At 36.4% G+C, this 16431-nt stretch overlaps 2 protein-coding genes and 2 long non-coding RNA genes across 6 annotated transcripts in view; 1 reads left to right on the top strand and 3 right to left on the bottom strand.

The window, feature by feature from the left end:
- LOC148695584 (uncharacterized) overlaps positions 1-16431 on the bottom strand; it is a 95207-nt gene that overhangs the window by 48724 nt on the left and 30052 nt on the right. The window lies entirely within an intron of this gene.
- LOC148695592 (putative LRR receptor-like serine/threonine-protein kinase At3g47570) lies at positions 481-3908 on the bottom strand. The gene is made up of 2 exons (XM_088697879.1): positions 1088-3908; positions 481-945 (listed from the first exon to the last, which is right to left on the bottom strand). Exons 1-2 carry the CDS (start codon positions 3867-3869, stop codon positions 569-571), a joined length of 3159 nt encoding a protein of 1052 aa, XP_088554005.1. The 5' UTR covers positions 3870-3908; the 3' UTR covers positions 481-568.
- On the top strand, positions 12083-13204 carry LOC148695593 (uncharacterized). The gene is made up of 2 exons (XR_015964748.1): positions 12083-12426; positions 12579-13204. It is a non-coding gene; the product is annotated as an uncharacterized LOC148695593 (long non-coding RNA).
- LOC148695594 (putative LRR receptor-like serine/threonine-protein kinase At3g47570) lies at positions 13477-15575 on the bottom strand. The gene is made up of 2 exons (XM_088697880.1): positions 14084-15575; positions 13477-13941 (listed from the first exon to the last, which is right to left on the bottom strand). Exons 1-2 carry the CDS (start codon positions 15558-15560, stop codon positions 13565-13567), a joined length of 1854 nt encoding a protein of 617 aa, XP_088554006.1. The 5' UTR covers positions 15561-15575; the 3' UTR covers positions 13477-13564.

The following is a 16431-nucleotide window of genomic DNA, read 5'->3' on the forward strand; positions in this document are numbered from 1 at the left end:
CTCACATAAATGTTGAAGAATGGATGACTGATGAATGCGTATTTTTGTATCTTTATTGTTTCGTTTATAGAAGAGTAAGGTTTATATCCCCCTTCTTTTTCATGTATTTTTTTTTCTTTTTTCTTGTATTACGAGGAGTTAGGTTTATGTTCCCCTGACTAGGTGTAACTTACTTTTTGTTATTAATAAAATTCTCCTCATACCGTTTAGGTTTTCTAAAAAAATAAAATAACAAAAGCAATAACCTACCATGGAACGCTTCCCAGTTTCAACCAGGGATAAGCCTCTCAACAGAGAGCAGGAAATCCAACATAGGTTTGAAATTTGATGAATACTTTCCACAACTTTGTTTTTAATTTTTAATTTTAATTCTTTCAGAGTGTTCGTCCTGTAATGTTTGGCAAAGCCAGAATGTCATTGTTCAAGCATAATTCGATGCAAATAAGTTTGTTTGGCAAGCATTGATCAACCAGCCATTTGCACTGCATTTTTTATCTAACAAATACGAGAACGCTTTCACATAACATCAATACTATTACATGCTACACCACATATTAACAATAAGCTTCTATTCGCATATACCATTTGCTCGAAGTTTGTTTCTGATCTGACACATATGTGCCACAGCATCACAGATGTTCAATCTTTCTCTAGGCAACTCCGCTGAGCAAGCAACACCAATTTCTAAAACAGAGATTAAACTTTCTATGATTAGGACACGATTCCTTGCCCTCCCCTCGTTAGGATGATTGCTCTCTTGAACAAGAACGGGATCCAAAACCTCTTCCACTTGCTCAGGCATAGCTGCCTTCACAAAGCTATAAAGGTTTGAAGTTCCCTGAAACATGTCATCGATCGGTCTTTTTCCTGTAAATATTTCCAACAGGAGGATGCCAAAGCTGTACACATCACCTTGTGTCCACACTTCATGTCCCATGCCATATTCTGCATTCCACAATTCAGAACATTAGATTCTAATTTTCTAGTGAAGTGCTAAAAGCTCATTTCATGTTTGAAAATTTTAAAATAAATACTGCACAATTTTAAAATACTAGCTAGGGAAAAATAAACCACCAAGTGTATTTACCTGGAGGAGCATAACCAATAGTTCCCTTGATCCCTAAAGAGCTTGATTGATTTCCCGAAGAATTTTCTGCAGCTTTTGGTAGGAACCTCACCAACCCGAAGTCACCTACATGTGCAACCATGTCCTCATTGAGAAGAATATTGCTGGGTTTGAGGTCACAATGAACTATTGGCGTCTCACAATGATGATGGAGATAATCCAATGCCATAGCAACATCAATAACAATATTCAACCTCTGAGAAATTGTTAAGCTCCTTGGCCTCTCATTTGTCTCACCAATTGTATGAATTGGATACAGCCATTCCTCCAAGCTCCCGTTAACCATGAACTCATAAATTAAGGCCTTGAAGTCGTGACCGCGATAATCAAAACCAGAACATGCTGAGAGTACCTTGACAAGATTACGGTGTCTAATATTTCTGAAAGCCTCGCACTCAGCAATAAAACTTTTGTAAGCTCTGCGACGAACGAGGTTGAGTACCTTGATGGCAACTGGAGTTTCACCTTGCTCAAGTAGTCCTTTATAAACGGACCCAAAACTGCCCATACCGACCAAGTTGGTTGAGGAGAATCCATTTGTTGCCTTTAGAAGACTTTGGTAAGACACCTGGGGAAATTTGTCCGAATCACTTGCAGGTTGACCCTTTTTGTCCCTCCGTGAGCAATAAAGGTACAAAAAGGTTAGTGCAAAAATGACTCCAAGAATCCCACAAACGAGGGAGAGAACCAATTTCATGGTCAAGCTCAATCCTTTCTTTTTTGCATGCTGGAGTTTGCACTTTGGCAAATGAAACTCAGGTATGCCCCCACAAAGCTTGCTATTTCCTTCAACTGATGTCGCCGTTGCATTCTTGAACGCTCCTTTGATCGGCAACATGCCCTCAAAATTGTTATAAGATAGATTCAGAGATTCCAAAAATACAAAACGTTCTAAGAATTCTGGAATTGTGTCTGACAAGTTGTTGTGAGAGAGAGACAATTCTATAAGACCTCTTAGTGAACTCAAAGTTGATGGAATCGTCCCATTAAAGAAATTTCCATCCATGTATAGGTACTCTAATTTTATACAACTAACAAGACTTGTGGGAATTTTACCGAATAACATGTTATCAGAGATATCTAAATACTCTAGATTTATTAAAGTTCCTATGTTCTCTGGTAGGGAGCCTGTAAAATGATTTTGAGGTAAACTCAATACATACAAGTTCAACAGACCAACGATTTCTTGCGATATGATACCGCTAAAATTGTTAGCATCAAGAGATAAGATCCTCAAATTCTGACACAGAAATAAACACGGCAGGATGTTGCCTTGAAGTTTGTTGCCGTCTAAGTATAACTCATTTAGTTGACTTAAATTTCCGAAAGAGGATGGAAGATTGCCACAAAGAGAGTTCATACTCAAATTTAATAGATATAACTTGTGCAGCTTTCCTACACCAGGGGGAACGTGACCTGATAATTGGTTCTCAGACATCAACAAAACCTCTAAGTTAGCCAGATTTGCAATCTCATTCGGGATACTTCCTAATATTTTATTTCGACCTATATTGAATTTTTGAAGAGAAGAAGACAGGTTTCCTATGCATTGAGGTAAGGTGCCCCCAAAATTGTTGGTAGACATTAGGAGAATTTCTAAATGGGTGGCATTGCTCAAATCGCAGAGAAAGGTCAAGTCATCAATTCCCCCACTTCCGAGATGGTTGTCAGCAAGGGTTAACAGCTTAAGCTTATGCAAATTTGTCAAAGGAGGGACCTTTCCATGCAGGTGGTTACCTGCCATCGCCAATCTAATTAGATTTGAGGCATTAGATAATGAAACAGGAATAGGTCCACTGAATTGGTTTTTGTTAATGGAAAATAGTTGGAGCCTCGGAATGACCATACCTAAGTTTGAGGGCAGCGTCCCTTGGATTTCATTTATTATCATAGAAAGGACTGTGAGAGAAGAGAGATTAAAGATTGACGGAGGAAGCATACCCGAAAAGCTATTTACATCGAAAGCAAGAAAGCTAAGATTGGTCATTCGGCCAAAAATATCAGGGACAGTGCCACTCAAATTATTAGAAGATGCGGAGAACTGTTCAAGAGATGATAAATTTCTAAAAGAAGGAGGGACTCCCCCTGTAAAGTGGTTAAAGTGTATGCGAAAATTTCTTAACTTTGACAGGAGGCCAAGCTCATTCGGAATTTTTCCCATCAGCACATTGAAACCAACAGCGAGCCTGAGGAGCTGAGAGCAACGCGACAAGTTGGTAGGAATTTCTCCACTCAGTGAATTGTTGTTTAACTGTAGGTGTTGCAATCTGTGCAGGCGGCTGAATTCTGGAGGAATTTCATGGCCTAAGCTGTTGTTTTGGAGATCAATGACTCTCAAAAAACTCAAGTTCCCAACATGCGGCGATATAGATCCTCCAAGTTTCAAGGACCCCAGGCTCAAGCTTGTGACCCTCTTATGACGACGACCACATGTAACGCCATGCCAAGAGCAAAAGTGGATGGTTTCATTCCATGAAGTCAGGACTTTAAAAGGGTCATGAGTTATGCTAGCCTTGATTTCAAGCAAAGCGAGTCTATCTGTCTCATTTCCCGGAAGGGCGAAACAAGGAAGGCAAGAGTGAAGAATGAAAGCATGCATAAAAAAGGATGACAAAAACACTGCAGAAATGGAGTTGTAAAACCCCATCCCCATGATGATGATATTTGTTTTGTGCGAAAGTAGAAATGGAGTTGTAAAAAAGTTGAGCTGTATTGATTGTTTGTCTAGCAGCTTTAGCAGCATCCAATTTATAATCCGAATCAGAGTGCTCTGTACCTAGTGGATCAGCCGCCCCAATCGCTATCGTACTCGATGAGGGATGTCCTGACAAAAAAATGTATCTTTTATCTTAATTTTATGAATAAATTCAATATAAATCTAATTTTGTGAACTAATATTAGGAATGTTCACTTTTTTGAAGTCATTGTATTCATTCTTTAACTTAAAACAAATGAAAAAAGAGAGATATTAGTTTTGTATGAAATTTTTCTCTTTGATTAGAAACCATATGACATAGCGACTAACTTGATAAATGTGTTGTTCTTGTTAAGAAATTTTTATGGGTACCAAAAATACAAGTTAGGTGACGTATTATTCTACGTGTTATAATAAAGGTGAGGAAGACAAGGTTGATATATCTTACTTCTTATGTATATTGATATAAAAAATATAAAAAAATAAAATAAAATAAAAAACCAAATTCACAAGTAACAACACCATATCATGGTATTCGAATACATAAAAAATTGCTCGTTCCTGTTCATATCGATAGTATGCTAATAAAACAATAGTTAGCTATCTTATTGTATAATGACAATTCCTAATTTTGGTGTATTATTGTGTCATTTGATTATGCCAACAAATAATGTTCGTCCTCACTCCTCTAGTTCCAGATTGGGTGCGTGCTTGCGTGTTGTGAATGGATTGAGGATATACACAAAAGAATAGGTAATGGGAACTTAGGTATGAGCAAGGCTGAGATCAAACAACCACTGCGGCAGAGGCGGCTTTGGGGGACCAAAAGGTGCTATTGCACATGGTCCCAACTTTGAAGGGACTTTTAAATAACGTTTATATTAAAAAAAATAAAAAACTTAGTTTATTAGTACTATTAAATCTCATTGTACACTTTTTATAATATACCGCCGAGGTTCTCTAGAAAAAAAAAGAAAAAAAGAAACAAGGAGAGATGGAAGATTATAGCAAGTGAAGAGAGCTATCGCTTAGTTGTTCGCGTATTACTCATGAAAGTCGTATTGTGTGAAGGGGTAAGACGAAGCTAAGGGTCCCGAGGTTAGCGTTCAAAACTTTCTATGTACTTTTTTGACATAGCATTTGGTCTTAGGATTGGTACTGACCAAGTGATCGGAGCCAATTCCTGTTCTCTAGCCGCATCTGACCACTATGAGTCATTAGAAAAAGATCCAACTTTTTCTTTTTTTTTAATAAAAGGGGACAAGTTGGTGACTTTACCATGATAGTTCATCCTTCCGGAGGTAGGTAAGACTCATGGAGGCATTTCAGCCTCCCCTGGCCACCATCGTGCGATTCACCAACGCCTGGAATCGAACCCAGGAGCCATGTGGAATACGGGCCTAGAATTCATCCCTAACCATTGGGCCACCCATGGTGGTTGAAAAAGATCCAACTGAACCACCTGAAATTTAATTCTTTATGTTTCTTCGTGTAGCTCGTATTGGGAAAGAAAGACATGTGGATTGCTATCAAAGTCTGAAATACTAGTAAATAATAACATAACCAACTTCCATAAATAGCCAAACGAGGCATGCCCAACTCGCCGATGCCTTAACTAAATCTTCTTAATCTTGTCACCATTCCCACTGTGTACTTGATTCACTCCGCTACAACCCACATCGTCGACATAATACAACCCCCTTCTCTTAGTACCATGCCTAATTACAACCCTAGTTTGGATATTTGGAAGTAATCAAAAAAATAGAAACATTAATATGATATAACCCAATCGATTGGTAATTTGATTGACTGATAAAATATGATTTGATAATTCCGGAAGAAGCAAGGTACTATGTAAGGATAAGGATGAGGTGAGTGCAATTGGACCAGCCTCTGTTACTCAGATAATATTTCTAGCCTCTGTTACTGAGGTACTGTAGAAGGATAAAATGAGGTGAGTACAATTGGACCAGCCTCTGTTACTGAGATAATCTTTCTATTGGCCACGACACTCTTTTGAAGGATGAAAGAGAGACTTGTCATGCATCATGTGATCACGATCTCTAGAGGCAATTTAGACTTTTTCCGAATTTCCTGAATTATCCCGATCAACAGAGAGAGATACTTGATTAAAAAAAGAGACAATATTGTCTTCTCTCCCGTGATTGCAGTAGGCTTAGGTTTAAGATTTTCAAGGACGGCAGGCTCAACCTTGTGACCCTCTTATGATGACGACCACATGTAACGCTATTTCAAGAGCAAAAGTGGATGGTTTCATTCCATGAAGTCAGGACTTTAAAAGGGTCATGAGTCATGCTAGCCTTGATTTCAAGCAAAGCAAGTCTATCTGTCTCATTTCCCGGAAGGGCGAAACAAGGAATGCAAGAGTGAAGAATGAAAGCATGCATAAAAAATGATGACAAAAAACACTGCAGAAATGGAGTTGTAAAACCCCATCCCCGTGATGATGATATTTGTTTTGTGCGGAAGTTAAAAACTCAATTTATAAAAGAGTATAGCAGGACTGATGGTTTGTCTAGCAGCTTTAGCAGAATCCAATTTATAATCATAACCAGAGTGCTCTGTACCCATGCAATGGATCTACAGCCACCGACATCTTAGTCGATGAGGGATAGTTTGCATTCACCTGACCAAAAAAAATCTCTCTTTTCTTTTGAACTTAATTTTATGAATAAATTCAATTTACATCTAATTCTGTGAACTAATATTAGGAATATTTCACTATTTTGAAAATTATTGTATTTATTTTTCTTTAATTTTTTTTTAACGAACGATATTATCTACACTAAGGGGTGGAGAGTGGGCTAAGCCTCACAATGTGCTATCAATAATGTGGTTTTAAATTCACCTTTGGTGAAAATTGAACATAAGACCTCTCACTTCAAGTGAAGAGGAATATCACTAGATTGTAAAATGACATATTCATTCTTTAACTTAAAACAAATGAAGAAAAAGAAGAGAGATATTGGTTTTGTGTGAAATTTTCTCTTTGATTATAAACAATATGACACAGTGACTTGCTTGATTTTTTATTTTTATTTTTGTAGGACATAGTGACTTGCTTGATGAATGTGTTCTTGCTGAGAAAATTTTATGGATATCAAAAATACAAGTTATATGGTGTATTATTCTACGTATTATAATAAAGTTAGGCGACAATGTTGATGTATGTCACTTTTTGGGTATATTAATAAAATAACAAATTTACGTTTTATATTTAAGTAAAATAATAACACTGCATAGTCATGTCCGGATACATCAAACATTGCTCATTCATGTTCATCGATAGAATGCAAAAAAAAAAAAAAAAAAAAAAAAAAAATATATATATATATATATATATATTTATCTTTGGTTTTGTACAATGACAATTGCTAATTTTGGTGTAGTGTTGTGTCATTTATTTATGCCAACAAATAGTGTAGGTCTTCCGACTCCTCTCCTTCCGGATTGGTGCGTGTTTGCGTCTCGTGATAGGATTGAGGATATACACAAAAGATTACGGATAATGTTAAGAAGACTAAATTTGTAGATAAAATTTACAATCTAAATAATGTGTCATTAGTAAGAATCATCACGTTTATCAAAGCTTAAGTCATAATTTAATTATCAACTTTCATATCATTTAGTTTACAAAATTTTATTTACAAATTTTATTTTACTAACATTATCCAAAAAACAAGTAATAGAAACTTTACCACGCGAGTAGAGAAAAGAAAAAATAAATAAAAAAAGCTCCACCACTCTAAGTTATAAGAGAAGATAAAGGTTTTAAGTCACAATTACGGTCACTTGATACCATTAATGTATAATTTAGTAGTACTTTTATACGTTTGTAAGATTTGTTAAATGAAATTCAACTTTAAGAGGATCAGCTTTTGTGCATCAACACTTGATTGTCTCTAGCATTGGACAGTGCCGTGGTAGACTGGTAGATATAGCTGGCATTCATCAATTATTACTCAATGATTTAAATAATTCTCTTCAACGGTTCCAATTTCTCGATCCGAAAGTTCCAAACATAAAAATCCAAAATTGATCTGATTCCGAATGAAAGGCCCTTTTTGTGGCTGGCCTGCAGCTAGCCTACAAAAGTCGACCACATTTGGAAAAGTTGCACATTGCAATAATTTGTAAAGTTGTACTATGGCATCGTAATGATTTGGAAAGTTGCATCCTAAAGTGGAGACAAAAATGGCTATTGTACAAAGCTGCGTTTTCATTTCGGTCAGGATTCACATGAAATGCTTTTTTTTTTTGGTGTCTTCTGATAATGTAACATTCCAGAAAAATACTGTTGCACTTCAATTATATTAGACACCCACATAAGTCTTGAACGGTCGAGGTATGCTTTAAAAGAAATGAATTATTATCGAGCTATATTATTAGAAATAACAAAAGTATGTCTATATATTCGTAAGTTTTATATCTGAAACGAGTTTTTAAGAAACTGCTTGGGTTAAAAAAAAGTCGTTTTCGGGAGTAGTTTCGATTGATTGAAAGATTTGAAAGAGAATGTTGTTCTAGGGGATGATACATGTTGTTACCAGATTCAAAGGATTAGTCCATCCTTCAGGCTCACATAAGTCTTAATAAAATGACAAAAGGAAAGTCAAATATTTGAATTAAATGAATAATCTTAAATTATGCTAAAAGAAACCCCTCATAAATCAATTAAAGCAGCTGAATTCATATAATAAAATCAATCTCTATAGAATTTACATTAAAATAGAGAAAATAATATTTAATAAACAGATGATTGAATCACATTATTGCTAGTTCATTGTGAGGCTAAGCCCACCCACTCCCCCTTAGTGTAGATAATATTGTTTGTTAAAAAAAAAATCATTTGACAACTAATTTAATCACATTATTATCCGCGTGTGAAATAATTTTTTATAAGCGGCATTACATGCCTCTTAAGATGTTTTGAACGTGTTTTAAAAAAAAAAGAACTTAATCACGTTATTACTAGTCTATTGTGAGGTACTAATTAAAAAAATCACAAAAAATTAATTATTAAAAAACATTGGTAAAATGACAAAAATGCCCTTACCTTATTTGATGCATTATTTTGGGATATCTTTGAATTTTTTGTCTTGGGGGAATTTTGTCTAAATTTTTTGTTGAAGCTTGGTGATACCAAAAACACTATTCACTTTTTGTGTTGGCTTTATATATAGATTACTAGCCTATCAGCTTGAAATAAGTGTTGAAAGATAGCTACTACATTGTTTTGATTCTATTTTCTTGCTTAGCTTACAAGTTAAGTTGGAAAAAGTGTGTGCCACTAGACTTTGCGATGGTCAAACTGTTAGCTTTATAAGGTTATACAATTAAAACACAAACGAATGAGTGACAAACCTGATTCCAGTTGTAACCATGGTACTCGAGTAAGGAAGGAGAAAGGGCACGGCGACACCAATGTCTTCTATAAACTCCTAGCATAATACAACTACTCCATGGGAAGCATTATGTTGTGTGTTCTAGGGCTTATAGGGACTGGTGTTTTTATATAGGCTAAAAGTTAGGGTTTCCATCCATAAAGGAAACCTAAACTTACTTTCTTAGCCTCCAAGTCAAGTATCATAATCATATTCAATTAAGGATTCCATCAATCCTATTTACAATATAAGATACCTTATATAGGATTGATATCTTTAAGAGATCAAATCACAATCAACATTATTCTCCAATATTACATTCCTATTACATGCAGTAGACAACTAGAAGAATAAAGCTGAACAATCTCACAAACAAAAAGGCACAAACTGAGAAAGAAATCTCTCTGCATATTTCATTCATTCAAAAAAGGTCTAACATCCCCACCTTCCAGCAAGAAGTGGGTTTTATCACCAACTTGTAACTTACATTCAGAATTTAAAAGGGCAATAAACTTAATAGCACCGAAAATTGAAAATTACATAAAGAAAGGCTATTATCAGCAATAAAAACGTCATGGCTGTTATGATCAGCCAAAAAAAGGCCCCAAGCTGTTATTGAGTTTATTAAGTCTTACTTAATAATGTTAAGCATTCAATTTATCCCAACGATCCATAAATGAACTAGCCATCATATTTGCATCATCCTCTCTGGGTTGGAGAAAATTCACCTTCGAATTTGCATTTCTAGTATCTTCGTTGTCCACTTGGAATGGAATGAGATGTTTCACATTGAACACATTAGAAGTACAAATATGGTTAGGTAACTTCAGGTGATAAGCATTGAGGTTAATCTTTTCAAGAATTTGATATGCCTAATCTTCCTTGCAAACAGTTTATTGGAATCTCCAATTGAAAAACGATCCTTCGTCAAAACTGCCCAAACAAATTCTCCCACATCAAACTCCACCATTCGCCTTTTGGAATTTGCATGAGCTTTGTATTTCTGACTTGTTTCTTGAAGGTGCTTATGCGTTATGCTATCGATTTGCATGACATTATCAACGAAACTTTCATCTTTGCCACTAATTCTTTTCGCGTTTGGTACAGGAGTAAGATCAACTGGTGCTAGTGGAATTAAGTCAAAGACAATGTAGAAATGACACATTTCGGTGCTGCAATTGACGGAACAATAGTAGGCGAACTCCACAATACATAACTTATGGTCCAATGACTTTAGATGTTAACCAACTAAGCAACACAAAAGGTCCCCTAATTAGCGATTCACAACTTCAGTTTGCCCATCAGGTTGAGGATGAGGCGTTGCTAAAATTCAATTGTGTATTAGCTAATTTCCGCAGGCTCCTCAAAAAATGACTTAGAAATTTGGTGTTCCGATCAGAAACAATCGATCTTGGTAACTCATGAATTCGATATACATCATGAAAGAATAACTCAGCAACTTTCAAAGCATCCATTGTCTTCTTGCAGACAATAAAGTGAGCCATCTTGGAAAATCGATCCATCACAACAAAAATTAAGTCTACACCGCACTGAGTACAAGGCAAACCTGAAACAAAATCCATGCTTATATCTACCCATGGTTGTGATGGAATGGGTAATGGCATGTATAATCCAGCGTTTGCCACTTTGCCTTTAGAAGCTTGGCAGATTCGACATCATTCTACAAAATGATATACATATTTGTGCTTGGTAGGCCAGAAATAAGAGAAAGAAATAAGCTCAGGGTCTTGTCCCTTCCAACGTGGCCTTCATTATGTAACTCTTGTATGATCCTCAATCTTAAACTAGACTCTGGTATGCAAAGTTGGTTCCCTTTAAAAAGAAACCCATCATGCAACACATATTATGTTATAGTTCCATGCTTAAGATCTTTAACAAATGTAGAGAAGAAAGGATCAGTTTTCAATAAATCCTTCAAAGAGTCAAACCCCAATACTTGAATTCTCATCGAGCCAAGTAAATACTTCCTCCGACTCAAAGCACCTGCAACTTGATTTTGCACACCAGCTTTGTGCTTTAAGACGAATGTAAATTCTTGCAACTATGCTGCCCACTTAGCATGCCTCGTTGGCAATTTTTCCAAATTGTTTATATGCTTTAAAGAGTCATGATCGGAGAACATAACAAACTCTTTGTAGATCAGATAGTGCCTCCAATACTGCAATGCTTGAACAATGGAATAGAATTCCAAGTTGTTTGTGGAATAATTCAATGTTGAATGATGAGTCCATATTATGCCATATATTTCACCATATTCTTAGTTATAGTTAGCAAAGTCCTGGTGGAACAATTATTACTTTATTTATAACAATAACTAAACTTTACTTTCTTTTTTTTAGAACAAAAAAAAAAAAAAAAAAAAAAAAAAAGGAACTCAAATGAAAGCAAGTGCTTCAATCTCACCCCCAAAAATCATGTTGGTGTGAATGTGCTAATTGTCAAAGGATAACTCATGAATTAGTGCCTAAACAATAAATAGAAAATACTCTACCGTGGGGTTCATCTCCACCATGTTCATTTGTTCTAACGTTTAAAATAATATATGAATATAAACTTAAAAAGAATGAAAAAATTTAGCATACTTAAAAATTAAAAATCTAAATATTTTACTTTCCCACCTCAAACTTAAATCACACATTGTTCTCAAGATGCGGAAAAAATAAAGAAAGAAAAAAAATATATTAAAACCTTAAAAACCGAAAAATAGCTAACAAAGACAAAGAAAATAAACTGGGGAATAGAAATAGAAAAAAGAAACAATGAAAGAAAGTATAAAATAACAAGGGAAACATAAACAGAAATAAAAGAAAAGAAAGGAAACAGACACACCTGGGATTCGAAGTTGTGACGTGGTGACAAGAAACAGAGGCGCTGGAAAATATTGGAAAAAAGCGATATTTCAGTGCTCTGGAGTCTGGAGAGTTGGAAAACCTCTCCCAACTAGCGCCGCTTGAGAACCTCTCCCTGTAACCCTCGAGCTTAGAGCCGCTAAAGCCATCTCCTTCGTTTCCTCTCTCTCTTTTCATTTCTCATAGAACTGAAACCCTAGCTTCTATCTTCAACCCAGAACGTCAAAACATGAATCCATCTCCATCCCTGTCAAAAACGGAACCCAGCCATGGCGATCTTTGATTCTAGCCCAGATTGTCACCATCGTGCATTCCTCTGCGAAACCCGAGGTAAAGATCTCTCATTCTCTCTGCGATTATGGTCTCTACTTGGCGATATCTGAAATACAAATGCATCCAACCATTTTTCCCTTCCGTTTTCATGACGGAAGGTCAAATGAAAACGAAATTCTGACTGATGCATGTATGTTTTCTGTGTGTAGACTTGGGGATCCGAGTAAGGCCAGGGGGCATAGGAACTGCAAGGAGCAATGGCTCACAAATGAAGGTGCTGTACACACAGCAAAGATGGCTGCAAGAACTCGGATCTACAAAATGGAAGGTAAATCAAATCCCTCCACTGCGTTAAAATTAAGCATGGTTTAATATCTCTGAAAGTCATACAGATTTGTGAAATGTTTCTGTCATGCATTTATAGACCTAAAATTTCGTCAATGCTCATGTAATTTTCTGTGTGCTTGCATGCCTCCATCTCCATGTGACAAATATTGAGACAAAAACTGTGCATGACACTGGATCTGTGACATGGCTTTGATGAATGTCCACCTCTGTGTTGCCTGGACCAACAATATTTTAATAAAATATGAGAGTGAGCGAGCGAAAGATAAATGTTGATGAATGCTCAGATAAATGTTGATGAATGGATGACTGATGAATGCATATTTTTGTATCTTTATTGTTTCGTTTATAGAAGAGTAAGGTTTATGTCCCTCTTCTTTTTCATGTATTTTTTATTTCTTTTTCATGTATTACGAGAAGTTAGGTTTATGTCCCCTAATTATATGTAACTTACTTTATGTTATTAATAAAATTCTCCTCGTACCGTCAAGGTTTTCTGAAAAAATAAAATAAAAAAAGCAATAAACTACTATATAACGCTTCCCATTTTCAACCAGGGATAAACCTCTCAACATAGAGCAGGAATTCCAATATAGGTTTGAAATTTGATGAATACTTTCCACAACTTTGTTTTTTAATTTTTATTTGTAATTCTTTCAGAGTGTTCGTCCTGTAATGTTTGGCAAAGCCAGAATGTCATTGTTCAAGCATAATTCGATGCAAATAAGTTTGTTTGGCAAGCATTGATCAACTAGCCATTTGCACTGCATTTTTTATCTAACAAATACGGGAACGCTTTCACATAACATCAATACTATTACATGTTATACCACATATTAACAATAAGCTTCTATTCGCATATACCATTTGCTTGAAGTTTGTTTCTGATCCGACACATATGTGCCACAGCATCACAGATGTTCAGTCTTTCTCTAGGCAACTCCGCTGAGCAAGCAACACCAATTTCTAGAACAGAGATTAAACTTTCTATGATTAGGACGCGATTGCTTACCCTCCCCTCATTAGGATGATTGCTCTCTTGAACAAGAACGGGATCCAAAACCTCTTCCACTTGCTCAGGCAGAGCTGCCTTCACAAAGCTATAAAGGTTTGAAGTTCCCTGAAACATGTCATCGGTCGGTCTTTTTCCTGTAAATATTTTCAACAGGAGGATGCCAAAGCTGTACACATCACCTTGTGTCCACACTTCATGTCCCATGCCATATTCTGCATTCCACAATTCAGAACATTAGATTCTAATTTTCTAGTGAAATGCTAAAAGCTCATTTCATGTTTGAAAATTTTAAAATAAATACTGCACAATTTTAAAATACTAGCTAGGGAAAAATAAACCACCAAGTGTATTTACCTGGAGGAGCATAACCAATAGTTCCCTTGATTCCTAAAGAGCTTGATTGATTTCCAGAAGAATTTTCAGCAGCTTTTGGTAGGAACCTCACCAACCCGAAGTCACCTACATGTGCAACCATGTCCTCATTGAGAAGAATATTGCTGGGTTTGAGGTCGCAATGAACTATTGGCGTCTCACAATGATGATGGAGATAATCCAATGCCATAGCAACATCAATAACAATATTCAACCTCTGAGAAATTGTTAAGCTCCTTGGCCTCTCATTTCTCTCACCAATTCTATGAATTGGATACAGCCATTCCTCCAAGCTCCCGTTAACCATGAACTCATAAATTAAGGCCTTGAAGTCGTGACCGTGATAATCAAAACCAGAACATGCCGAGAGTACCTTGATAAGATTACGGTGTCTAATATTTTTGAAAGCCTTGCACTCAGCAATAAAACTTTTGTAAGCTCCGCGACGAATGAGGTTGAGTACCTTGATGGCAACTGTAGTTTCACCTTGCTCAAGTAGTCCTTTATAAACGGACCCAAAACTGCCCATACCGACCAAGTTGGTTGAGGAGAATCCATTTGTTGCCTTTAGAAGACTTTGGTAAGACACCTGGGGAAATTTGTCCGAATCAGTTGCAGCTTGACCCTTTTTGTCCCTCCGTGAGCAATAAAGGTACAAAAAGGTTAGTGCAAAAATGACTCCAAGAATCCCACAAACGAGGGAGAGAACCAATTTCATGGTTAAGCTCAATCCTTTCTTTTTTGCATGCTGGAGTTTGCACTTTGGCAAATGAAACTCAGGTATGCCCCCACAAAGCTTGCTATTTCCTTCAACTGATGTCGCCGTTGCATTCTTGAACACTCCTTTGATCGGCAACATGCCCTCAAAATTGTTATAAGATAGATTCAGAGATTCCAAAAATACAAAACCTTCTAAGAATTCTGGAATGGTGCCTGACAAGTTGTTGTGAGAAAGATACAATTCTGAAAGACCTCTTAGTGAACTCAAAGTTGATGGAATTGTCCCATTGAAGAAATTTCCATGCATGTCTAGGTACTCTAATTTTATACAACTAACAAGACTAGCCGGAATTTTACCGAATAACATGTTATCAGAGATATCTAAATACTCTAGATTTATTAAAATTCCTATGTTCTCTGGCAGGGAGCCTATAAACTGATTTTGTCCTAAACTCAAATTATACAAGTGCAGCAGACCAAAGATTTCTTGCGATATGATACCGCTGAAATTGTTGGCACCAAGAGATAAGATCCTCAAATTCTGACACTCTGTTAAACTCGGCGGGATATTGCCTTGAAGTTTGTTGCCGTCTAAGTATAACTCATTTAATTGACTTAAATTTCTGAAAGAGGATGGAAGATTTCCAGAGAGAGAGTTCCCATCAAAAGCTAATTGATATAACTTGTGCAGCTTTCCCAGACCAGGGGGAATGTGACCTGAAATTTGGTTCTCGTCCATCCCCAAAAGCTCTAAGTTAGCCAGATTTACAATCTCATTCGGGGTACTTCCTAATATTTTATTTTGAGCTATAATGAAGATTTGAAGAGAAGAAGATAGGTTTCCTATGCACTAAGGTAACGTGCCCCAAAAATTGTTGGTAAACATTGGGAGAATTTCTAAATGGGTGGCGTTGGTCAAATCGCAGAGAAAGGTCAAGTCATCAATTCCCCCACTTCCGAGATGGTTGTCAGCAAGGTCTAACAACTCAAGCTTATGCAAATTCGTCAATGGAGGGACTTTTCCATGCAGGTGGTTACCTCCGATCCCCAATCTAAATAGATTTGAGGCATTTGATAATGAAACAGGAATAGATCCACTGAATTGGTTACCGGAAATAAAAAATGTTTGGAGACTCGGAAAGACCATACCTAAGTTTGAGGGTAGACTCCCATAGAAAGGAGTGTGAGAGAAGAAAGATTAAAGATTGAGGGAGGAAGCATACCCGAAAGGCTATTTTCACCGAAAGAAAGAAAGCTAAGATTGGTCATTCGTCCAAAAATATCCGGGACAGTGCCACTCAAATTATTAGAAGTTGCGGAGAACACTTCAAGAGTGTTGAACTATAAGCCATGAGCTGATTAGTATTTGAGAATAATCTTGTCTTTAATTGTGTATTCACTTGTGCTTAGAAATTGCCAAGTGTAAGATCAAATTATGTAAGGCCATGAGTGCCATGTGTGATGATCCTAGCTATTGCTAGATGAGTGGCTGTGATCTTTTCTTCTAGAAGAAAAGATCCAGCTAAGCCTTGTTAACAGAATTATTCCCTTTTGCACGATTGTGTGTGCTGAGTGGAAAATATACTTTTACAAGTAGAAAAGGTTCCTCT

The sequence above is a fragment of the Pyrus communis genome, chromosome 7 (genome assembly GCF_041283825.1).
Source record: "Pyrus communis isolate YQ-2024b chromosome 7, ASM4128382v1, whole genome shotgun sequence".
Lineage (NCBI taxonomy): Eukaryota > Viridiplantae > Streptophyta > Magnoliopsida > Rosales > Rosaceae > Pyrus > Pyrus communis.

Excerpts from the sequence above, each read along its gene's own strand:
- LOC148695592 (XM_088697879.1), bottom strand. The coding sequence starts at position 3,869 with ATGCTGCTAAAGCTGCTAGACAAACAATCAATACAGCTCAACTTTTTT. Across the intron at positions 946-1,087 it reads TATTGGTTATGCTCCTCCAG|AATATGGCATGGGACATGAA; the intron begins GTAAATACACTT and ends TGTGGAATGCAG.
- LOC148695594 (XM_088697880.1), bottom strand. The coding sequence starts at position 15,560 with ATGGACGAGAACCAAATTTCAGGTCACATTCCCCCTGGTCTGGGAAAG. Across the intron at positions 13,942-14,083 it reads TATTGGTTATGCTCCTCCAG|AATATGGCATGGGACATGAA; the intron begins GTAAATACACTT and ends TGTGGAATGCAG.